Source organism: Sycon ciliatum, chromosome 4, assembly GCF_964019385.1.
Source record: "Sycon ciliatum chromosome 4, ocSycCili1.1, whole genome shotgun sequence".
NCBI classification, from domain to species: domain Eukaryota; kingdom Metazoa; phylum Porifera; class Calcarea; order Leucosolenida; family Sycettidae; genus Sycon; species Sycon ciliatum.
Window position 1 is genome coordinate 24,438,545 of NC_088646.1, and position 25,444 is coordinate 24,463,988.

The window sequence follows — 25,444 nt, forward strand, 5'->3', positions numbered from 1 at the left end:
AAATACTACTCTCTGCCTCTGGTTTTACAACACCCAGTGGCGTAGACTCTACGATCCCCCCCCCCCCCCCCCTGGCCTGTGCGGGATACGGGATATGGCATGGATCCCGCCCCCCCCCCCCCCCCGGTTTCCGGGGACGTCCGGACCCGGATCCGGATGTGCAATAATAATAATAGTTCGCGGGATTCGCGTTGGCATCGCTTGAATGTTCAGAAACACACAAACTAGCCTTCGCTTCCGCAGGCCACCACTATGTGCAATACTACATGAATAAATTGTGCATATGTGGGGTCATGACTCCTGAGTCATGTGTCACATATCATGTTGATAATGATGTGTACCATAAAAAGTAATGATTTATGGCAAAAATACTCCAATTTTGTGGACTCGCGGGAAATTGGAAATACTCGAAAATCTTTGTTGCATTTTCATGCACGTTTTGTGTGTGCATGAGTGATGTGGGACGCTTTGTGATGTATCTGTCTTCTTTACATGGATTCTTGATTTCGCGTATGCAGTCTTGCACAAGGCCTGAGGACTCTGAAGCTGGGTTGAAGTTGTGTGTAGTGGTGTTGGTTGAGCCACTGGCCAGGGAAGGAGCTGGCTGCAGGTAAAGGCTCCCATTGCAGCTATGGAAGATGAACCGGACGATGTATCGAGAGAACAGTTGCTAGCCAAAGTATCGCGTATTCAGTCACTTTTGACCGACAACGACTGTTTCGCACAGGTAGCACTGATTGAGGCCTGTGACAACCTGGAGCGTGCAGAGAGCTTGCTGGTGAAATCCCACAGGAAAGTTCCGATAACCAGTACAACGAAAATTCCCGAAACGAACAGCGTAAGTTGAAACTGCTGCTACATTGTAGCTGGGTACATCCACTAAATTCCATCTCTGCATGAAAACGAGCAGAAACACAGTGTCAGTGGTATGGTATCTACTACCAAGAATACATAAACCAAAGCGTACAACTCCACATATGGGTTCAGGACAGCCCAATATGTCATTTTACGTAGTGTTGACGTCGAGATACAGTGAACACGTATGCCCCAGGTCGCATTGACGCAGCATTACACTGTAGCGGATCGCAGCTCTGATGATTCGCCAAGATTGACTTAAACGATGGATTCCACTTTCCCATACAAATCAGAGTTGTAGTACACACTATGGTTTATGTACTGTTATTACTACCAAGGGCACACAACCCTCAGAGACTGCATACTCTCTTGCTACTACCATATTTCGCCGAAAATAAATCACTTTTCATGAAAGAACGCACCAAATTGTAGACACAACTGCATTGCGCACTGTCAGCCTTGAAGCTCCAATGCATTGTAGAGCCGAAAAGCCAAGAAAGCTAGATATTAGGACTTGTTTGCTGCTGCTTGTATCACCAATGTGACCATTGTCTAGAATAATGGCGTGAAAATCCTCATTGGATTTACCAGTGGCTTCTGTGCTACGTGTGCTAATTTATCTCCATTCTTGCTGTTCGTCTTACTGCTGCTTTATCACCTTTACAAGTACATTAGTCATTGTACTCGCTAGTTTCTTTTCTGCTTGTATCCACTTCAAGAAAAGGCAATGAATACATTTTTTTCAGGAATGTTGCTGAGGAGCCTGGAATTAGCTCTGTTCTTCATTCTGAGTTTTGATACATTATCATAATGCCCCATTTCCATTATTTTCTGTTGTGTGCATGTCTGTGCAGGCACCGGCAAAGGCTGTTGTTGGTCCGACTGGTGGCAATGTCCAAAAAGAGGCTGATGTGTCCTTCGACGAACACAGCCTCCTAGGGGATGTGAGCGCCGAGGACTTATTTGGCGACTTGGATGACAATGACGGCTCTGCAGCAAGCCTTTTGTCCTCGTCCGATAAAGATGCTAGCCAGGGGGAAATACCGACCATTGATGAATCGCATGATGACGTACCGCCACCAACAGCTGAGCATATCCTCTGCTTGAAGAAGTACTTTGGGCACTCATCATTTCGGCCGTAAGATATCCATTTTGATATGGTACAGTTGTGCTCGATGGAACCCGAGCAGCAGTGCAAAGCTAGTGCCCCCGAACCAGTTCACTTTACACCATTCAATTGTATGTGTAGTGCTAATGTAGCCACCTGCAGAACTACTAGTACATGACTTGCACTATTCCAAGGCACTTGTCACATTGCTTTCCACTGAAGTGATGCATTTGGCGTCTAAAGGCTGTATGTGTTTGCGGTTGTGTGTATGTGTATATCGTGTGTGTGTGTGTGTGTGTGTGAGTGCATGCTTGTTTGCACGCTGGCGTGTGCGCGGATTTGTGCATTGACAGGTTGCAATGGAAGATCATTCGATCGGTGCTAATCGACCGTCGTGACAATCTGGTCATCATGGCCACTGGTGTGTATCTGCTGTTAGCATTTGGAATTCTTTTTTGTTAGTTGTGATCAACACGCGATTTTCGGTGATTTCGGTAGAGAAAAGAGGCACCTACATTTAAATTATATCTAAAATGCACTAGAGTATGCACTGTATGTGAAGGGGAAGCTGATCACCTAATTTACATTGCACCTGAAACCTGTCAAGTCTCGGGCACCGAATTTTTAAGACACCTAGAATTACATGCCTTACGGTATTTAGTAAATGGCATGTGTGATACTCAGTATTTAGTTCGGTTATGTAGTAGCCTACATTGTACCTGCCCCTTTATTGAAATCTTTTACATGTTACCATTCATAGCATTGTTCTGTATATGATTGCTTTCTCGGCAGGGTATGGAAAGAGTTTATGCTATCAGTTCCCGGCAATGTATGACAAGGCACGGGGGATGACCATTGTCGTTTCTCCGCTTATATCGCTGATGGAAGATCAAGTCACATCGCTGAAGTAGGTGCAGCTTCTATTCATTGTTCTGTGCATGTGCTGTGCCGAAATTCGTTGATTTCTTCACTTATTCCAGCTTGATGTAAACATAATTTGAAACACTCCACCACTCCCCACTGCGCTCTTGGCCCACATTCACAGCACCATAGTGAGGAAATTTGTTCTTGGATAGATGGTGCATATCCCCATATAGCTGTTTTGCTCATTGAGAGCTCCTCAGCGGAGGTAGGTGACGAATGAAAGCAGATGACGGCATAGATATATTTATAGGGTAAAAGTTGCGCAATTGCACATTTTCTGCATAGAAAAATGGCATACCCAAAGAAGGTGATGGCGACAAAATACTTAGGTGCATAGTGCTGCTGGGACATACATGCATTGAACATGTCTAGATTACACCGCTACACTGGTAGATCCACTACTGTAAGTCGACAAATTTTAGGCCCATTCAAATTTCGGCCTCCCAGGGCCAAAACACATTTCGGCTGCAACAATTTTTCGGCCTGTACTACTGCTGCCTGTATGCACTGTCACACTGAACCTTGCAAAACAAATTTTCGGCTGCAACAAATTTTCGGGCAAAAATGATCAGGCCGAAAATAAATATGCGCCGAAAATTTGTTGACTTACAGTACAGGTACTGTACAACCTAAAAACAAAAAAACAACAACAACAACAACAACCTGGAGTCCGACTCTATGCCAGCTGGGCTCTCCGAAAATCAACAATCTGCCATTGCGGAGCGCATAGATGTTTTGAAAGCGTGCATCTGGGGTTTGGCTGCTGTCGGTCAGCATCAGCTCTTGTCTGACAGGAGTGTCTGCACACCAACTCACCAAGCACTCATTGTGCCTGCGACACTGCCAGGCCATCCTCTGTCGGCTTTGGCACGGGGGGAGCAAGGAAGAAGTATTCTGTGAATATGACTAGGAAAGACCTGTTGCATGCGAGGCATGACCCAGATAGGTCGATCAAGAACAACATAGCAGTACACGTACTAGTACTAGATGCATTTTGGACACTGTCCATGCCATGACTGACATCGGTAGTCTCTAATTTGGAACCCTGTCAGTGTGCTTGTATTCCTATGGATGTTAGTTTGCACACGTGTACATGCGTATTGTAGATATGTTCGTCTTTGATTCACTGTCGGGCTGACCATAATTATACCTGTTGTTCGTTTTTGTTTCCACAGGTTAGCTGGCGTTTCTGCCTGCTTTTTAGGCTCAGCACAAACAGACACGTCGTGTCTGAGAGATGTTGAAGCGTAAGTACATGTACATGTACATATTAGTTTTATATTATATTTTTTTATGTTCATATCCAGAGTGAAGGGTTGTACTGCGTGCACTCAATTGAAGTATCTCATGTTTATCTTCGAACCCATTTGCGGAAGTTGTGCGAACTTAAGACTATTGTTCTTGCACAGTGTAGTGTTCTGTATGCGATTTCTGGTGCTATGATTTTTGCCACCATGGCATGTTAGTATGCTGTGTGCATTGTGGCATGGGCACGTTGGATTAATTTTGTTTTTATGCTTTATCTTCCTCGCACTCGTTCAGCGGCAAGTACGTGCTTGTTTACGTGACACCGGAGTACCTTACAGTCGGCTCGTCCTTTCTGAAGAATATCCATCAGAGTGTGGGTATGTTTGCTAACTTTCGACCGTCGCCACAGACCATCACACTTTTGAATATTCCTGACTTTTGACTGATACATGTGTCTCGTTTAAGAGTCATATTACATGTGGCTTGTCTGTTGTTTGTTAACACATACTTGGGGGTCGATACAGGAATCACTGTGTAGATTCGTATCTGTCTTCTGCTGCTCCCTCCGGCACTTCCCATTGCCAGCCACCGCAGCCACCGCAGCCGGCCAGAAGCTTTGTGTTAGCCAGGGAACTCATTGTTGACTGTGTATTGGTGCGTGGTGGCAGAGGTCTGTTCTCAGCCGAATATTGAAGTTGGACATCTCCTGTAGCCAGTTGTTTTCACATTATCTTGGCTCGTCGTATATATGAACAGTCCGAGTAATGGAATTTGTTTCTCTGGTTTCTAGGTATAAATCTGGTGGCCATCGATGAAGCCCATTGTGTCTCCCAGTGGGGCCACGACTTCCGCAACTCCTATCGGCAGCTGGACTGCATCCGCAAGCAGCTGCCGCAGGTTCCGATCTTGGCCTTGACCGCCACGGCCACCCCCAGTGTGCGGCGCGATGTCTCGTTTTCGCTCAAGCTCCAACGGCCCCAGGTGCTCTGCACCAGTTTCGATCGGTATGCGGTGATGAATGCCTTTTCTTCTGCCATATGACTCGTTAATATCTGTACGTTTCGTTGTCGTTGGAGTTCCCCACTCATCCAACGGAGATGCTCGAAAAATAACACATTCTGTGTGCTATTTCTATATTCCTTCTCCAGACCCAACTTATTCTTTGAAGCGCGGCCTCGGGGTAACAACGTTGCAAATGACCTGAAGACGTTCATGACACCTGTCAAGGAGACCGGATTGATGTAGGCGCTCAGTCGTGTGCATGGTGTGTCCTGATGTATGATGGTTTATTTTATTTTATAGAGAACAGCAATTGCAGGCTTCGTCTGAATGTCCTTCAGCCCAACCTAACATTGCTGTCATAGAGGCTAGATCAAGGCACATAATCCACTCGTACTCTTGCTGAGATGCATCATGGGAAAGAAAATATCCAACATGAATCATTAGATAAAGGCTGTTACACGTTTGCTTTTCTTGGTGGTATAGAGGCACATGCATGCTGTTCGACTTGGAGTTGGTTGAGTAGCATCTGGGCTGCTATTTTGAAGTACTTGGTACGGTGTATTCCAGTAATACAGTCTAACACATCTCCAGGGTTCTTCTTTTGCAGTCTTTTATTCGCCTAGCACAATATACTGGAACCGTGCCCTTTTTCGCATGCAGTTGCTGTTTTGTGGTACCGCAGCACAGTCACGTGAGTGTGTCTGCAATCTCTGTTGTGGATGTCAGCTAATGCGCTTGTCTTTCTGTGTGCTTGTTGTTGGCATGGAATGGGCAACAGGACTCACTACCAATTCCCTGGCTCCACCATTGTGTACTGTCCGACCAAGAAAATGACGGAGGAAGTCTGCAGTGTACTGAATGGTAGGAACTCTCCTGTCCCCTACTGTATGTGCGTGTGTGTGTGTGCTTGTGTATGTATGTATGACATGTATGTGTGTGTGTGCGTGTGCATGTTGGGGAGGGGGCTGACCTTCTCCCGTATTTTGGCAATTCCGGCTGAGGCGCTTAGTAGTTTGCAAGCCCTAAAACTTCACCCAATTTTTAACAAATCCACACAAGAGCCCTGAAATAACGCGGCACTTCAGACAGGCGGTAAAATAACGCACTAATTTCAGAAAATACGGTAGTCTTGACATGATCATGGATATCCTTTCATCCATCTGAGGTGCCATGTAAAGACATGATAACATTCTTCCAGTTTTCTTCTTTCTTTTTCAGCCAGTTTCCGTGGTCCTGCTTCCAATTCGCTGGCACTCTCAAGAATCAGACCTATCTAAAAAGTGCTCTGTGCAGTGGATGCGCCTTGGGATTCCCGTGGCCAATCATACGAGGGGTTAACTGTTTTTCTTTCTGGGATGTTTGCCCATAACTTGACTCTCTACATTGTGGTCATTGTGCTCGCCTTCTGTTCTGCTGATCAGGGCTTGGCGTCAAGGTGGGAATGTATCATGCTGGCCTGTCAGTCAAACATCGACGAGACACTCACCAGGGCTTCCTCATGGACAGGCTTGATGTGAGGAGGGCTGTCTGTTTGTTGTTGTGTTGTTATGTTCTCCTTCTCGGTGCACAGTGCTAGTTGACTGTTGACATGCAGATATCCAATTATTATCCATGCACCTTGTTGGCTCCTACTTGGGTGGCTCCGGTGCAAGTTGATGCATGCATTGCATCTATTCATCCTTCTTTACTGGTTTGTTGTGGCTGGCTCTGTTTGTAGTTGTTTGCTTGGTCTCCTCTCTCTCTCTCTCTCTCTCTCTCTCTCTCTCTCTCTCTCTCTCTCTCTCTCTCTCTCTCTCTCTCTCTCTCTCTCTCTCTCTCTCTCTCTCTCTCTCTCTCTCTCTCTCTCTCTCTCTCTCTCTCTCTCTCTCTCTCTCTCTCTCTCTCTCTCTCTCTCTCTCTCTCTCTCTCTCTCTCTCTCTCTCTCTCTCTCTCTCTCTCTCGCTCTCGCTCTCGCTCTCTCTCTCTCTCTCATCTATCTATCTATCTATCTATCTATCTATCTATCTAACAAACAATAGGAGGACAGAGAAAGTGTTTTTACTCCGAGTTTCACGCACTAAGCGATCATCAGAAAACAGTTTTCTGATGATCGCTTAGTGCACTTTCTCTGTCCTCCTATTGTTTGAACCAGCTCTACCACTCGGTATTGAGCACTCTCTTGGACAGCCTGGAACCTCTCTGTTTTATCTATCTATCTACATGAATCTTTCTTTCTTTCTCCACTATTGTCTTGCTTGATGTCCTAATGTCCTTTTGGCATTATTCCTCTGTGCATTTCCTCATCTTGCTCAGTGTGTCGTAGCGACCGTTGCGTTTGGAATGGGTATAGACAAGCCTGATGTGCGTCTTGTTATCCATTATGGAGGTATGTAGGCAGCCTGGCTCCTGCTCCACCTGGCTCTGCTTCTGCATATCTGGGTGCATGAAGAACACAGTCATAGACAAGTGTCGTTTTGAGAATACAATCTTGCTTACCGGTATGCGCACTTTGGTGCATTCCATTCTGCCACAGTTCAATCCATGTACATGTACTTCAGTATTCTACAATTTGTAGGAGAAGGGAGCGAATCAAGTGGGTGTTTGGTGTGTGGGTTGTTGGCACACATACTTCTTAACCTGGTGCCTGTGTTTATGTTTCTGTGTGTCGCGTGCTGGAACTTAGTGCCCAAAGATATTGAATCCTACTATCAGGAGATGGGCCGAGCAGGCAGAGATGGGTGAGTTTTTAAAAATGTGCCTGATCAGTACCGGTAGTTTCTTGATGTCCCATTGTTTTTGAAAAGTTCCCTTGTTGTTTTGGGGCTACAGGCTGTAGACTGTCTTTGAGCATTTTAGTACTCCCCCCCCCCCCCCTCGCTATTACCGTAAAGTACCGTTGATCCGCCCCCACGCCATGTCGCTTCCCAGCTGCGTTTTCGGCAGGGGGCGGGAATTAGATCAAGGCTGTCAAGTGCAGTACGATGTACAACAACGTAGAGGATCAGTCTCAATGTGCTGGATTGTGCACATTTTGATCCTGGATTGGCAAGTATTGTGTACAGCAGTGTATGCGTCGGTTCAACATCGTATTTCGTTGTATACGCCGAAGTCGCTTCACAAGGAAAAAATCGACAGGGGGCGGGAATTAGAGAGGGGGCGGATCAACGGTACTTTACGGTACATGTCATGTAGATCAACATCACTACATTGTAGATCTTCATGGTGCCATTACCCCACATCAATGTACATGTATACATGCAATGTCACTGCCTGTGTGGAATGCGTTCATACGCCTTTCCTGAAAGTGGCCACCCAAAGCCGAGTGCATGCATATTGGAAAGCATATATCAGCAAGTCTGTGTTAACACACCCGGCCACACTCCAGTAGCCTGCCAATTTTAGAGGATGGTCTCACCCTGCCAATAGTACACGTAACAGCTCTACCTGCACCATGATGTTCTTTGCTTGTGAAGTACAAGTACATGTACGAATACTTTTAGGATTACCCCGCATACGCTCTCTTCTTTTCACTTCCGCACGTGCACAGTGCTGTGCTCTGGATCTCCACTCAGCCCACCAACCTCTGTTCAAAATTTTGCAAAGTAAACAGTTGTGTTCTATAATCAAGTACTCATTGTCTGTCACTAGGGACCTCGTGGGCTGCATCACAGCACGTGTGCGTATGTGTGTGCTCGTGTGTATGTGAGTGTGTTCAGTGCTTCTGTGCGTCTGACCATAGTGCTGTTCCCTGTGTATGTGTGTGTGTGTGTGTGTGTGTGTGTGTGTGTGTGTGTGTGTGTGTGTGTGTGTATGTGTGTGGGTGTGGGCGTGGGTGATGTGTGTGTGGGTGTGTGGGTGATGTGTGTGTGTGTGTGTGTGTGGGTGATGTGTGTGTGTGTGTGTGTGTGTGTGTGTGTGTGTGTGTGTGTGTGTGTGTGTACACGTATGTATGTGTTCACTGCCATACAGAGATGACAGCAAGTGCTATGTTCTATACAGCTACAAAGATTTTGTCATGTGGAAGTATGTATAGCAGTTGTACTTGGTGGTTGTAAACAACATACTTTGCTGATGTTTATACATGGGTATTCAGTGAAACCTGTCCAAGGCGACCACGCAAGTCAAGGGACCTTCGAAATATGGTCGCTGCGTACAGGTGATCTCCTTATCCAGGGTCATTTGGCTGGAAACAACACCCCTTGGTCCTTTTTATTGTGGTCCACTGAGGCAGGTGGTCGCCTTATCAGGTTTACTGTAGTTACTTACACTGCTATTGAGGAAGGTGTGCACTGTTTGCTTGCATTCTACTTCCTCCAGAAATAAGAACTTTGTGACTTTGATCGTGAATTGAGCTCCGAGGAATTGAACGATGATGACTCCGAGTCAGACTGAAACGGTGCCAATTTTCTCTTGTATAATAATGTACATACTTCAAACAAGTACATCCACTCACTCACTGTCTTGAAATGTTTTGTTCCACTGAGCCAAATTTCTTCAGCACAGAAACTCCTACGGATTCGAATGAAAAAGTCACAAAGTTTTTGCTACCGGAGGAAGTATCTAGCCACTATTGGAGATCACTCTGTTTCACACTACTGTTTGTTGCTCACACCATGTTCTGTCTTGAGATGTTGTTGAGTAAATCAATATGGTTTGGCATGGCTGGGCTGGTGGGACAATCACATGGGCTGGTTATGTTCAGAGGTATTGTCAGCTGTAACTTAGTTGTTAATACTAGTACAGTTAACCTGTAGTTTGGAGGCGGTGGGAAAACAGTTTCGTAATAAGTATTCGCATGCAACTACGCAAATCCACACAATTCAGTAGACACTTCCTTTCTATCAAACGTTTTCTTTCCCTTCTCTTCAGGATAGTACAGGGAATGTTGTAAATTTGAAAAACGCATAACTATATAGAGAAAGAAAGAAAGAAAAAAGTCAACACTTCAACATACAGTAGAGTCGCGCGCCCAAGAATGTTGTTTCCAAGGAGTTAGCCTGGGACGTTCTTATTCAGCAATCTGGCTGCGTTCTTATAGCACGTTCTTAGAAACAATCCGTACTGGATCATTATGTATCCCACAGGCTGCCAGAAAACAACACCGCCGTTCTTAGCTTTAGGCTGTGGCGTTCTTAGAATTTCTGGCTGGACGTTCTTGGGCTCCACGTTCTTCAGCGCGCGACTCTACTGTAGGTGATAAAATGATTAAAAGTGTTAAAAATCAAAAACAAACAGCTGCAAGTTGTAGACACTGACAAACACGTTAAAACGGACATGAAATCAACGGACGTTGGAGGTGTGGACCGGAGCAACCAACCAAACAAGCCTAACGGAAGAGAACAACGGCAGGCGTCGAAGGTGACAGAGCTAAGTGATCGGTCCATCAAGCGTCATTTGTCGGGCAGTGCTAGTTGTCGTAAGTTGTATAGTGATGATATCTTTTCGATTTTGACTCGTGGAAGGTCTAAGTTACATCTTGCTGTGTTAGAAGCTCTGTATATTCGTAAACTAGATCCAGAACTATGTGTACAGAAGGAGAATGTGTTATCGTGCAGTTGTTTGGTGTCACACCGCGTGAAAGTGTGACAAGTGTTCCCTGATGTGTTCAACGTGTTTGTCTACAACTTGCAGCTGTTTGTTTTTGATTTTTAACACTTTAATCATTTTATCACCTATGTTGAAGTGTTGACTTTTTTCTTTCTTTCTTTCTCTATATAGTTATGTGTTTTTCAAATTGACAACATTCCCTGTACTATCCTGAAGAGAAGGGAAAGAAAACGTTTGATAGAAAGGAAGTGTCTACTGAATTGTGTGGATTTGCGTCGTTGCATGCGAATACTTATTACGAAACAGTTAACCTGCTAATTAGTTTTGTCTTCTCCTACGACGCCATTGCACCTGATCCTGTGCTCCTCCTGCCAGCTGTGTGTGACCTAGCTCTATTTTGTTTTCAGCGGAGTGAGTCCAGAGCTTGCCTGTAAGGCTGTGACTGTCTTGTTTTCTGGTTTTGTGTAGATCATTACTGGGTGACATCACTGATAAGAAGTTCCAGGTGCACAAGATTGAGATGATCAGCAAATTGGAGATGTATGTCTCGACCACGGAATGTCGTCGACGGTAAGCGGCTGCTCTGAGATACTCTGCCATTCCCGGGCGCTTGTTGCTTGGTCTTCTGGAGTAACATGTCTGTACAATGTTCCAGTTCTAGTTAGTTGGCTCTAGTACAACTTGATGTTCTGAAGTCTGCATGTGCAATTATGCATGCTTGTGTAGGCTGTCTTCTGCTGATTTATCAAGTCAACAAAATTATTTTCGCATATTTAGTTTTGGCTATTTTCGGCCTGGTGATGTTTGGCCGAAAATTTGTTGCTGCCGAAATAGGTTGTAGCCGTGGGAGGCCGAAAATGTGTCGACTTACAGTAGGTGGTATTGTATAAGCAGAAAAATTCGTCTGGAATTTAATTTCGTCTTTTTCGTCCAAGGAGCTTTTGGACTAAATTAAATGTAGGACGAATATCGATTTGTCCAGCTTTTCTTTACACTCTTATGATCCATGGACGAAATTTTCAACCGGACGAACTCCTTTTCTTTGGAGTTGGACGAAATTATTGACCGACGAAATTTTCTGCCTCTACAGTATGCACTGTATAAGACTATTCTTTTGGTGAAACTAATTTCGGTAGTTTCGGTAGAGAAATCAGGCGCCTAAATTTAGATTTTACGGAAAAGGCACTAGACTATGCACTGTAAATTAAATGAAGGAAATGCCGGTAACCTAAATTTAAGATATACCTGAAACATATCAGGTACCTGACACCGAAATTTTAATGCTTCGTCTAAAATTACATGTTAGGCAGTACCTTGGATACTACGTGCGTGTGTGCGTGTGCACGTGTGTGTGTGTGTGTGTGTGTGTGTGTGTGTGTGTGCGTACGTGTGAGCTGTGTTATTATTATTATTATTTATTCACAATCACGTGGCACTAGCCAATGAAATGGTGATGTGGGCGATAGCCAGCCATGGCGGTAATAGCGCTAGAGGGGAGAAAGAAAAAGAATGAAAGGGGAACTGAAAAGTAAGGGAAGCTAGGGCAGGGCTGGATATCAACTAGTATGTTGCATTCTGCAGTAGCTGTGTGAATGTATTGTAACATTGGCAGGATTTTAGATGTTGTGGGAGGAGAGACCAATGGCGGTAAGCAAGGAAGAGAGGAGATGTTTGCATAGAGGCAGACCGCGCAATAGGGAAGCGGAGAGAGTTTCTGGTGCGCATGTCTTGAGATTGAGCAAACCAGCTTAGGCAGGAGAGAGCATGAAGAGGAGCAATGCCCAGCTTAATTTTATGAATTGTCTGGCATGCCAAAAAACGCACGCGGCCCGAGAGCGGCACAGCAGAAGCAAGGCGGTATAAGTCTGCGCTTGGAGTCAGGCGAGGAAGCCGAAATAATATTTTCAAAAGACGCCTATGCATAACTTCGAGTCGAGCAATCAGTGTTTTAGAAATGCCAGCCCAAATTATGCAGCAGTAATCAAAAATAGGCAGAATGTAAGATGTGTAGATAACATGGCGACAGTCGGTGTGGAGGTGGGTGATGTGTGATGAGAGAAATCCCATCACTGAGCTAACACGGCTGTCTAAATTTTCGATCTGGGATTTCCAGGTTAAGTGTTGGTCAATAATGACGCCAAGATGCTTGTGTTTTTCAACGATGCAGAGCGGGGTTGTGGTGCCTGGAAAGGTGAAGGGACTGGTTACTAATGAAGATAGGTCACAGGAACAACTGGGGGGGGGGATACACATTACAGCAGTTTTCGAGGAGTTGGGCTGCAATTTCCATTTTTCCATCCAATGAATAACGCCATCTATGTTGGACTGTAACTTGGCACTAGCCTCGGGGAGAGTGGGTGCTGTCACAAGTAGTGCTGTATCATCAGCATATAGTGATGTGTGATCCATTTCTGCCAGATCGTTTACATACATAAGAAAGAGGAGAGGCCCCAGGATTGATCCCTGAGGAACTCCAGACCGTACATGCCCTTTGGTAGACAGAGCAGAGCCGACACGCACCCTTTGCTGTCTGCCCGTTAGGTAAGTACTGAGCCACGTGAAGCAAGTACCATGGATTCCATGGCGCGACAGCTTGTATAGGAGCCCGCGTGTCCATACTGTGTCGAAGGCCTTGCTTAGATCAAAGAAACATAGCATGCTGTAATGGCCGTTCTCACGAACAAAAGACATCGATTGAACAAGTCTGAGAAGCTGCCAGAACGTAGAGTCGCCTTTTCGGAATCCAGACTGGGACGGATGTAGAACAGGAGACAGGTAAGTGTATAAGTGGTTGTACATAATACGTTCACACAGCTTGGAGATTGTTGACAATAACGAAATCGGGCGGTAATTCGATGCATCGAGCTTACTTCCCTTGTTCTTAAAGACCGGAGTTACAATTGCGTGTTTCCAAATAGCAGGGAAAGCACCAGTTGCAAAAGTGAGGTTAAAGATGAGGCTGAGAGGGTATGCAATACTGGAACAAAAGAGTTTCAGGAGTTCATGAGAAATACCGTCCGCTCCCGCAGCCTTTCGGGTCTTAAGGTTGCGGATTTGCTTTGCCACAGCAAAAGGCGTGGTGGTGACATCTTGCAACGTAGGTGTAGTTCTTCCACGTGATGGGGCGTCGGGTGGCTTGAAGTCTGGCACATTCCATGAAGGATCATCTTGTGTCCCAAAACCAATAAACTGTTCGTTCAAAGCATCTGCCACATCCACAGGGTCAGAATATAGAGTACCAACGACTGAGAGCTGAGTTACAGTCGTTCTGCTGTTGCCTTGGGGAGATCGAAGCTTCCGGACAAACTGGAATAAACTTGGTGATGCGAGTCTTGCCGTGGATGCACTTAGGGATGAGATGTACAGTCGATGGGCAGTTCGAGACATATTGCGAGTAACGTTTCGCTCTCGTCTGTAAATAGCGAAGTTGTCAGCCGAGGGAAACTTTCGGTAAACACTATACGAATCTCGTTTTTTCTTTATTTGATGTCGGAGGGTACTGGTCAGCCATGGGGGGTTCATATGGATACGCTTGACAGCTGGCGGCTTCTGCCTGGGCAGAAATCTTGCACAGATGTTATGGAAAATAGAGTAAAAGTTGTCCACAGATATGTCAGGATCGCGCCTCTCCAGGCTCAAAGCTGCTGGCCAATGTATGTGGGACATGGCAGTATTCATACTCGCGACAGTGTTGCTGTCTAGAGAATCCAAAGAAAATACACTAAAATCAGGGACATCCAGGGGAGTCGAACGAGCATCACGAGAACGATATGTGGGCATTTCTGGGCAGGGTACAGTACGGATGTGGCCAACCACGATAGAATGATCGGATTGTCCAAGTGGTGCTGTAGCACGGAGGCAGGATATAGAGTCCGGTATATCAGTGACAACTAGGTCGAGAGCTGCCCCCATGCCAGACAATGACTCATTTGTTGGAAAATTTACGAGCTGCGTGAGAGAGAACTGTTGAAAGGTTCTTTGCATATGGTGTGTGTGTGTGTGTGTGTGTGTGTGTGTGTGTGTGTGTGTGTGTGTGTGTGTGTGTGTGTGTGTGTGTGTGTGTGTGTGTGTGTGTGTGTGTGTGTGTGTGTGTGTGTGTGTGTGTGTGCTGGTGTGCTGGTGTGCTGGTGTGCTGGTGTGCTGGCGTGCTGGCGTGGTTGAATTGCATTTCTGTACTATAGCACACTTCTGAATCACTTTGAGGACATCACACCGTATGGTACAAAGCCCAAGAAGAACTGCTGTGACAACTGCACGAGAGCGTAAGTCTTGCTCTTTGTGTAATATTGGTTTACCTGTGCATAGCTGTGAAAGAAAGGCTGTGCGTCTTCAGTCACAGAATATCGCGTACATAGGCAGATAGAGGGAAAAGAGAAATGAAGTTCAATAATTTTCTTTTCGTTCCTAGGCTCCAGCATCTTTGTTACTCAAAACAAGGACCTTCTGGCATTAATACTTTAATAGACTTCAAGTCAGCGCACGTAGATGCTACCAAGCATATCGTGAGCTTGTGTGCACTTGTGTATTTGTAGATTGTCACGGCCAGCCAATGCAGGAAGCGACAAGGATGCGGTAGACAGCGACGGCAAGCGGGACTATGCTAAAGAAGCAAAGCAATTGCTGTCAGCAATCTCGGTAAGCCCTTAGCAAGCGGCCATGGAGCATGCTTGAGTTTGGTAACGGTGTGTTACGATTGAAGCTGCAGCACATGTGACTGTAGTGCAGTGTATCCTTCTGCAGCTCTCTGCATGTTGTAGCGTTAGGGAAATGGGCTGGACACCATGCAGCTTAATGTCTTACAACAAGGAGCAAACTACTCGGCTATGCTCCATCCCCCCCCCCCCCCCCCAAAGGTGCTTCCACAACGCCAAGTTGCTCGATTCGGAAAAAAATATTTATCTTGGTCGTATTCTATCCGATCAATACGTCCAGGTGCAAGAATGTCACTTGAGCTGTCGTGGCTACTAATTTTCAACTGTTTTGCATGGCTACAGCAGTGCCCATCCTTGGGTATTGGGGTCAAGTGAATAGCGGATAGGGGGCTTAGAAGTGAGAGCCATCTGTTCAGTGGTATGTAGGTGTTCAGAATTTCCGATACACGCATGTAGTAATGCTCTTTGTTCTGATGGTGTTCTGTTCTTGCAGATGTGGCAAAGAGGCCTGCAGACGTCGATATTATTTCTCCGTGGATCAGGGGTGAGTTGCTCAATCAGTATTGTACGGGATGCGTAGAGACCACTTGTGTGTGTGTGTGTCAGTGTGCTCTGAACTGGTGCAGGGTGTAAACGTATTCATGAGCCTGAACTTCATTGAGCATGACTGTGGTTGACCATGTGTAGTCCGTCGCTAATGTACATACCGTGCATGTTTGTTGCCGGTGCTGCTGCTGCTGCTGTGTTACTTGCAGAGCTCTAAGCTACCTGACTGGTGCAGAAAGAAGGAGAACTACGGAGTCGGACAGTAGGTGGAATAAGTGACTGCCGTCATTGTTGTTGCTGCTGCTGCTGCTGCTGCTGCTGCTGCTGCTGCTGCTGCTGTTGTTGTTGTTGTTGTTGTTGTTGTTGTTGTTGTTGTTGTTGTTGTTGTTGTTGTTGTTGTTGTTGTTGTTGTTGTTGTTGTTGTCTATGACACCTTGGCAGTGGTATGTTCGTTCCTAGCTTGCACTGCTATGCTACAACAGTCACTACTACACACTGTGTATTGGAAAAGTAGTCACACGTGCATGTATGTGTACACGCATGTACTAATGCGTATGAAACTTTCCCTCTAAGTATTTCCTATTGACAGTTAGGACAGTCAGAAAACATTGCACGTTACTTCAAAGTTGAGTCTATCTCGGCAACGCCAGCCATGTTGACATGCAATCGCCACGCAAAGTGGTCATTGGCTACCCCAGCCGTGTATTGCTTGGAATAAAATAAAAATATATAAATGAAGTCTCATCAGTGGTGCTCCTCATTATATTTCTGGCTGAGCCAGTTGCTCTGAAGTTTAGACACCAAGGAAGGATGATTTAGATCAAGTCAATGATGTGTTCATCTTCTTACCCCTCATCCTGTGTATTTAGGCACCTGCCGGAAAACTATTGGAAAGCGCTGGGTGAGTTGAGTCACTTGTGTGTGTGTCTGTGTGTTTGTGCGTGTTGGAATACGATGTGGAGATGTCTAGTGCGAGTAACTGCAAACCTTGCACTCACACTCATGAAGCGCAATGTAACTCATGCTGTTAGCTGGTGACCTGTGGGTCCATGCAAAATTAAGGTTGACTGCATTTGACCATCAAGTGCACACTACCACAAGTACAAAATTATAAATGCACCGTAGTAAAGAACAGTCTACTGCAGGGAGTCGTAAAATACCGGTATTTTACGACTCCCTGCTCTACTGATCATCTTATCATCACTACAGTCCATTCACAAAAAGATGGGCCCTGGCTCTGGCTAGCTCCCGTATTAGGCGATTTTTCAAGATTTTATCGTACACAGTGCTAGTGCAGTGCTGTGAAATTTGACATTTGAAAAAGGGTCCAAAAAGGGTACCTGAACTGGGGTTCGAACCGTACAATGCACTGTTGCAGGCACGGTCAAACGGCCTGGATTTTGATGGGTTTTCCCAATTCAGTGCTCTTGGGGCAAAACCTGGCCGAAATCCTATTCTTGCTATGGCTTGCTTTTTGGAGAAATAGACTTCAGAAACATAATTGGAAGAGGATTCCATAGGGGATTGCAGAAAAAAATTCTAAAAAAACTCAACGTTTGACCCATTTATGGCCAAAAGCTAGAAGTCCATCTTTTTCTGAATGGACTGTAGAAGAATGTGGCTGCTCCTAATGTTGGAGCAGTGTGCTTCCTGCCGACTGACTGACACTTGACTGACTCACGACTGCCGTCTGGAGCACGCTAGCTCCAACGTTTTGAGCAACCTTCTTCTACAATTACCGCCGAAGTCGCAACATGTCAGTTCTTATCATCACTGTCGGTTGTTGTTTTGCTTGCTTGTCACCGTGTAGGTCGTATGCTGAAGAACGAGCGCTTTATCGTGGACGAGGCGTTCTCGAGCGGCTGGTCTGGTGGGCAAGGTGCCAGCAAGTTTGGCTGCACTGTCAAGCTGAGTGGTAGGTGGAACGGCTCTCTTCAACAGACATTGTTTTGTGTTGCTGTGTGTGTCTGTGTGTGTCTGTGTGTGTCTGTGTGTGTGTGCGTGTGTGTATGTGTGTGTGTGTGTGTGTGTCTGTGTGTGTGTCTGTGTGTGTGTGTGTGTGTGTGTGTGTGTGTGTGTGTGTGTGTGTGTGTGTGTGCCGGAGTATGTGGTGTGATGTATGTGCGGAAAAAAACGAATGAAAAAAGACCAAAAAGGAGGGATTCACTGGCCAGAAAAAGCCACTTCATAGCTGTGTGGTGTAGACCAGGCTGGATAGTGGCGGTCAATTCTTCAGCCTTGCAAGCTGTTGAATGGTGCAATCCCAGCACAAGCTGCTATGGCTTGTGCCGTAGCATCGCTATCATCGCCTCTGGCGATGGGCGTCCAATGGTCCAATGGTGTGTGTGTATGGGGGTGGGGGGGGGGGGGTGGGGGGTGGGTGTGGGTGGGTGGGTGACAGGATTGGGCAGTGTGTTCACTTACTCTTAATTGCCCAGTGGCGTGTTATCGTATTTTATTATTGATATTATATTTTCAAGGATTCTCCAGGGGCAAATGGAGTCAGTCTCCTGGGGAAAGGAAGTGAAGGTGGCTGTTATGAGAGAGGGAGGAAGGGACATGACAAGGTGAAAAAAAAGTATGTAGTTGCATTTCCTGTGGCAAGATGCGATACTCGTGGAAGCTTTGTTTTACAGTTCAACTGTACAGTGCAGTGACATTCTTAATTTTCTCTCAGCCTTGTTTTCAGTTCCATTTGATATTTTTGTTGGTCACTTGTGTTTTGCTGTGTATCCCCAGACAAGGGTGGTGCGTATTTGCGTCAAAGTAAGAGTGGACCACTGCGACTGAGCCCAACACAGGTATGGCCTGCTTCGTTTGCCTTTGCCGCTGGTTTGTGTGTGTAGTGGCAGGATCTGCACGGTACTTGCCTGGGGCAGCTTACAGGGAAAATGTTGTGGTCTCGAGTGGTGACTCTGGTTGCAAACAGAAAGCAGTATAATACTTCCACTGGGATTAGCTCACAGCACAGACTCATACTGTGAGAGAAGTAGTGCAAGTTGGAGGGTGAAGCTGTGTTGTGACTCAGAACTTGACGTTATTAAACCTACTTGATTACGGAATTATCAGCCTGATGATTGCGTCGAGCAAGACACCCGGAGTATAGACATTTCCACCGGACCTTGTGTGTGGATTGGAAAGCTCTGGAGTGCTGACCTGTCAGCACACACAGTGACACACTCTCATAGAGCACCCTGATCTACCTTCATGGATCATCCTGTACTTATCAACGTATGCACGTGTGCTGTCTGTGTTTGCTCCTGACAACAGGACATGGTGGAGGTTGAGCAGCAGGCTGAGAGAGCTGCGCAAGTCACATTGTAAGTACAGTAGGTATCGGTTATAGCGTGGGTGTTTGAAAAACGACTTTCTATTCTTATTTCCGATATTTCTTACACACGATAAATCAAGTGTGGCATATCATATGCATGTGCGCAGCAGCGCAGGGGCAGGAAGATCATCGTACATGCAACGCAGTACTTCTGTGCATGTGGTTGGTCATAGCCCCATAGGCTTACCATGTGGCTATGCAACATGAGTTACATGACCACAACAGTTGAATCTGCAGCACTACGACGCAATGAGAGTCAGACCAGAACGGAATCGGACAGATGTTATTACTTCAGGCAATACACTTTGTACTAATCTGGCATGTTTCGCTACACAAAGTCCATTCTTAGGACCGATGTATTCTACTATGGGATAAAATTGCTTGTAAGAATAAATGTGCACTTGAAATCCATGTTATGATTATGAAAACTTGAGGGTTCATTCTTGTAGGCAGTATATTCTTTTACACGACCACGCTATAACCGATACGCACTGTACCAAAGTGATCAGCGGACAATGCTTCATCGATATGGGTCTTTCTGAGCGGGTGATGTGTCTCGACTCGTACTGCACTGGTACTGCACTGCCATGGAGCGGCGGTCGTTTCGATTCTCTTCTCTTTACTGACCTATACCGCAGAGAAAGAGCACTTCTACTTCAAGTATGTCAGTGTGGTGTCTACGACTAAGAGTTGACCCTGTGTTTTTGTGTGTTTGTGATTGTTCCCACAGCACGGTGCGTAACAATCCGTCAGTTGCACTCGGAGCTCAAGGCCTACTCCGCGTCACAACTGTAGCACTGGAGCGAGCTTCTTCTGCAATTGGTGGTAGCGCCGACGTGGACCTACCGCCGTCAGAGGAGCAGCAGCGCGAAGACGGCATTTCTGTAGGTGGCAGCCGTTGACACCAGTAGCATTCAGATCGCACATCTTACTGACACGTGCACGCACTGTGATGTGTATGCACTGTGATGTGTATGCACTGTGATGTGTATGCACTGTGATGTGTATGCACTGTGATGTGTATGCACTGTGATGTGTATGCACTGTGATGTGTATGCACTGTGATGTGTATGCACTGTGATGTGTATGCACTGTGATGTGTATGCACTGTGATGTGTATGCACTGTGATGTGTATGCACTGTGATGTGTATGCACTGTGATGTGTATGCACTGTGATGTGTATGCACTGTGATGTGTATGCACTGTGATGTGTATGCACTGTGATGTGTATGCACTGTGATGTGTATGCACTGTGATGTGTATGCACTGTGATGTGTATGCACTGTGATGTGTATGCACTGTGATGTGTATGCACTGTGATGTGTATGCACTGTGATGTGTATGCACTGTGATGTGTATGCACTGTGATGTGTATGCACTGTGATGTGTATGCACTGTGATGTGTATGCACTGTGATGTGTATGCACTGTGATGTGTATGCACTGTGATGTGTATGCACTGTGATGTGTATGCACTGTGATGTGTATGCACTGTGATGTGTATGCACTGTGATGTGTATGCACTGTGATGTGTATGCACTGTGATGTGTATGCACTGTGATGTGTATGCACTGTGATGTGTATGCACTGTGATGTGTATGCACTGTGATGTGTATGCACTGTGATGTGTATGCACTGTGATGTGTATGCACTGTGATGTGTATGCACTGTGATGTGTATGCAACTCCTAGTACTGTACAAGACACTGACAGCAGTCTGAATGGTGTTGGTGCCTATACTGCACACATTCCCGTTGTTCCCGCGTTGTGGACAAGCCTACTCAGACTCCGAATAGCGATATCTTCAGACCCTGACCAAGTGTGACGCTCCAATGTATAAAACATGCCATCTAATCAATGTAGCAAAACTGCACCTGCATTAACAGTCCTGCTATCACCGTTGCTAAGCTTTATCCGTACCATCTTTTACTCGCAGTGAGTGCACGGCTATACTTATCGTTGCTATCTCGTCCAAACGTATTACGGTATTGAGCTCAACGTCGACTGTGAGTGCAGATTTCGGTATGTACCTGCAGTACTTGTAGGAAAGTTGTAAGGCCATCTTAGCAGTGTGATTGTTGTTACTGTAAGTGCTGTGTACTGTGTGCTATGTGATGGTGCTCTGTTTCCTGCAGGCCGCCCTCTTCCAGGAGCTCATCATGGTCAGAGCTGGCCTGCTGTCGGCTCTTAGCCGCAGCGGAATGGTTACCAGCGCCGCATCTCTCGTTACGAATATTGCCTTACAGAAGATGGCACGCCGGCGGTAAGTTCCAATGCCCATGTGTATCATATTATCTTACTCATAAACGGTATTACTAAATTAGTAACCTTTGTTTTGTTTTGTTTGTTCAACTTCACGTACTTTGAACACCCACCCCTCGATGAGACAGACCAACTTTGAACTAAGGCATTTGTATACAATTGATATGGTAACCTTGTGCTTCGAAGTATATGTTATGTATTGGTGCACTGCTCTGGCATGGTGGCGGGGTTGGCCAACCTGCTTGTAGAATGCTCATGTGGTATATATACGGCACCAGGCGCTGGCTGCTGGAAAGCCGGGCGATATTACTTGGGCGCTGTTCCCCCATTCCACGTCAGCTGTCGTTTCCGTGTGTGGGTCTACTGTGCCACGCTTGACAAGTAGTGTTTGCTGTACTTGACAAGTTGTGCTTGCTGTGCTTGACCAGTTGTGTTTGCTGTTGGGTGTTGTTCCTGTGCTTTCAGGCCTAGCTCAATCATGGCTCTGAAAAACATAGATAGCTTGTCTGACGAGAAGGCTGAGAAGTATGGCAAGAACTTCATTGACAAGATTGTCTCGTTCTGCCGTGAGCACGGTGCACGGCTAGACTTCGACCCGTCCTCTCTGGTAAAGCGTCAATCTGTCGAGGTAGGGGCTCAGATCGATTAGGCCTAGAAGTGCAGCATCATAGTCCAGTTGGAAGCCACTTTCCTTTGCACAGTTCTCTCTCTCCCTCTCTCTCGAAAAAAAAAAGATCTCATTTGAATTAGTCCCAGAAGATGTAAGGATTTACTGATCAGCTTTGCTGAAGTACATGCTTCATGGAGTTTCGGCGGCCAAGCAGATCAGACTTGGTGGTCCTGCCCGTACTGTCATACAACTACAATGTAGTATGCAGCTAGGCATGTGATATTTGTACTGTGCTTTCATGGTTTTGCTCCTCTTGGCCATTGACGAAAGATTGATACGATCCTTTCCTTGATGTAGTGAATTGTAAATCGGTTGACTCTCCTGCATACCTTGATTTGTATTTCGCATATCGTTCCTGTAAAGTTCGATCCATGAACTTTGTTACTTATTTCGAACTCACACACCCAACATGCGAGAGCATTCTATTTTGACTTCACTTCTTGGGAACATAAACAACAAGAAGAACAAAGAAATGCAAATCACTCCAGATTATCAGAACTGGACGGAAGGTGCTAGAAGCAGTAGAAGAAGATAGAAGGATCCAGAACCGGATGTGTACAATACGATGACAAGCTAGACCACATAGGTTGGTTGATCATGAACGCGTGTCATGTGCAGGTAAGCCGTACATGGATGGAGTGTCATGCGATGGCATAGCAAGGCACTAGATGACTGTGCATGATAATTACAAACAACACATATAACTCATGTGTAGCACATGCAACAGTTCCTTCGCCTGGTCTTCTCCTGTCCTATCCAGCAAGTCCTGGTCAAGCCAAGTTGTATGAAGAAGGACCTCAGCCAGACTGTAGTGGTCTCCTACAACATGTTCCACGAGGAAAGCCAAACACTGGTTAGTTTCTCTGTTTCCCTGTTTCCCTGTACAGTCCACTCATATCTCTCTCTTATCCGGGCGGCGGTCCGGGACCGGGCACTGTCCATAGCTTCAAAATGTCCGCAACTCCGAGTCCGAAACGGGTCAATGGGGGAAGGGTTTGATATCCTGCATTCATGTATATGACATGACTATAACTCTCCCACAGCGTGCCCGGTAGACCGACGTGCCCGTAACTTCAAGGTCCGGACAAGAGAGCTATGAGTGTAACTTACTTCTTCATCACATGTCACAGACTAGTGGGTGCAGTGCCTATACTATAGCCTGCATGTAGTACACAAGTGAATATGACTGTGCTCATTCACAGTGAGCACAGGATAGAGTGTGTGCTGAGGTGGAAGACATACTACGCAGAATGGTGTACTACAGATTCACTTGTTATACTTGCTAGGGGTTCGTTCTGTACGGTCATATGAAGTGATTGATTGCACATGTACGCATGGAGAGTAAACATTGGCCCATGACTCCATGAGTAGAAGTGGACCACCCGGACATCACCGTTATATGGTTACTATGCATGGTGTGTAGCAATGGCCACGTTAATATTTTCTTCTCTGTGTTGCATACTCCTGAGTGTCTGTTGGTCCGTTTGATGCCTGTTGCTCACAGGAACAGATTGCTACTACTAGAGGCATCCAGCCGACCACTGTTGGTGGTCATCTTGTCGATGCATTTCAGGCTGGCTATCCTGTTGATTACATTAGAGGTAGGGAAGTCCCCCCCCCCCCCCCCCCCCGACGTACTAATGAACTCTACTGGACGAAATGATGCATGATGCAATTTGTGCCGGGCGTGAATGTTGGTGCCCTCGCTGAAATACGGATACGGTGTAGTACAGTCAGCCTTGCGACTAACGACCCTTGATTAAGCATACGACATGTGTTGTTATTCACAAGGTGGATTCTATGCAGTCAAACGATCGTTAGGTCTGAAGTTAGTGTCACTATTCGTGGCTTGCTGTACCCGGGGTTATGACTTGTGAGGTAGACTGTATAGTGTACATGTATATCCGATCTTGTGGACTTCTCAGCCAATCTGATCTAGCAGCTGATCAGGTGAATGCAGAGTGTGTTGTTGCTATCAGGAATCTCCTTGTGGAACGTGATTCTGACCTGGATCCTGCAATGGTGAATGTGACAGCCAAATGACTTCTTCTGTCTTTGTGTACGCGTTTGGCAGCTGGATTTACAACCGACGTTGAAAGTCGATCAGTTGCCGCTGTGAAAGCTGCTTACGAATCAACTGGTAAGATGTCTTGAATGTCTTCTCCCCTATTTTACCTTTCGAGGAGCGACTTTGCACCACTTGCAAACTCAGTGGAACCCAGCTGTGTTGTTCCCGTGGCTTTTGCGGGATTTGTATGGATTCCGCTGCACCACAATCCAATGCAAACTTGCACATTATTGGGGTTACCCAATACTGTAGACAGCAGGCTGTTTCGGCCGTAAAGGCCTCATCAGTACATTATTGATTGGGGTTTAATATGTAATCTTGGTACCAGTGTGAACTGTGTATGTTTTGCCATGTACTTGACAGGTGGTGAAGGTGTTATCAGAGCAGCCAAACAGTCCTGTCCATCGCTGGAATACTGGCACCTGAAAATGGCGATTGCGCTGCTGCAAGAAGCATCAGATAACACGGTACAGTGACACGCATGTGTGTGTGTGTGTGTGTGCACGTGTGCACGTGTGTATGTGTGTATTGGGGGTCGATTCACATGGCTTCGCCAGTTGTGTGGATTAGACAGTTATCTGGCGCTAGGCTTGATCTGTTTCATGCCGATTCATGCTGTGTGCTATAATGAGTGGTTAAAAGTGGCATTTAATTTCCACATTTTCCATGCTCTGGAACATTTTGATCAGTCGAGTTGAAATCTGACAGCATATACAGTAGTGTGCATGCTTGTAGTGGACTCGTTGGTGCTCGGTGCAATATACTACGGGCTCAATCAAGAGTATATAACCCCCCCCCCCCCCCCCAAGAGTGTGCAACTCTGCATATGGGGTCTCCGACGGCGAAAACTCACATCACGTGTCTCAGATATGTTCGTACTACGCACAAACGAAGGATAGCGTGCGCGCAATCCGAATATCTGCCATGATCATGCTGGGAATTTGCATACGCGCAGTGAGTTTCTGTCAGAGAGTGTTTTTTTATTACTCCGCTGCTCGCTAAAAACGGGCTGGAAACGTACAACTAAGACACTGCACCACGTGATGTGAGTTTTCGCCGTCGGCGTACCCCATAGAAAGGGTATCAGGCGTTGCACACTCTTGGGGGGTTATACTCTTGGCTCAATGTCATTGTGATGTTACCTGTGCACGTTCTCTGGTTGAAATGGGTACTAGCAAGAGTACATAACCCCCCCCCCCCCCAGAGTGTGCAACGCCTGATCCAGCTCTGCATAGGGTCTTGGTTGAGCGTAA

General features: G+C 46.1%; 1 protein-coding gene across 2 annotated transcripts in view; it reads left to right on the forward strand.

Moving 5' to 3' along the window:
* LOC135815193 (bifunctional 3'-5' exonuclease/ATP-dependent helicase WRN-like) overlaps positions 1–25,444 on the forward strand; it is a 30,280-nt gene that overhangs the window by 3,063 nt on the left and 1,773 nt on the right. The window contains exons 2-30 of one of the 2 annotated variants that reach the window (XM_065328455.1): positions 519–838; positions 1,710–1,993; positions 2,317–2,384; positions 2,756–2,870; positions 4,063–4,134; positions 4,430–4,512; positions 4,926–5,139; positions 5,284–5,376; positions 5,916–5,998; positions 6,559–6,650; positions 7,430–7,502; positions 7,800–7,854; positions 9,086–9,139; positions 11,132–11,233; positions 14,845–14,925; positions 15,196–15,298; positions 15,809–15,859; positions 16,071–16,123; positions 16,731–16,762; positions 17,672–17,776; positions 18,601–18,662; positions 19,132–19,181; positions 19,923–20,076; positions 21,327–21,454; positions 21,919–22,081; positions 22,884–22,976; positions 23,628–23,724; positions 24,198–24,263; positions 24,555–24,658. In XM_065328455.1, the coding sequence (XP_065184527.1) occupies positions 632–838; positions 1,710–1,993; positions 2,317–2,384; positions 2,756–2,870; positions 4,063–4,134; positions 4,430–4,512; positions 4,926–5,139; positions 5,284–5,376; positions 5,916–5,998; positions 6,559–6,650; positions 7,430–7,502; positions 7,800–7,854; positions 9,086–9,139; positions 11,132–11,233; positions 14,845–14,925; positions 15,196–15,298; positions 15,809–15,859; positions 16,071–16,123; positions 16,731–16,762; positions 17,672–17,776; positions 18,601–18,662; positions 19,132–19,181; positions 19,923–20,076; positions 21,327–21,454; positions 21,919–22,081; positions 22,884–22,976; positions 23,628–23,724; positions 24,198–24,263; positions 24,555–24,658 (2,937 nt within the window). In that variant the 5' untranslated portion in view covers positions 519–631. Of the gene's footprint in view, positions 1–121; positions 839–1,709; positions 1,994–2,316; positions 2,385–2,755; positions 2,871–4,062; positions 4,135–4,429; positions 4,513–4,925; positions 5,140–5,283; positions 5,377–5,915; positions 5,999–6,558; positions 6,651–7,429; positions 7,503–7,799; positions 7,855–9,085; positions 9,140–11,131; positions 11,234–14,844; positions 14,926–15,195; positions 15,299–15,808; positions 15,860–16,070; positions 16,124–16,730; positions 16,763–17,671; positions 17,777–18,600; positions 18,663–19,131; positions 19,182–19,922; positions 20,077–21,326; positions 21,455–21,918; positions 22,082–22,883; positions 22,977–23,627; positions 23,725–24,197; positions 24,264–24,554; positions 24,659–25,444 lie in introns of those variants that run through there. The other variant, XM_065328454.1, reaches the window with a different exon arrangement.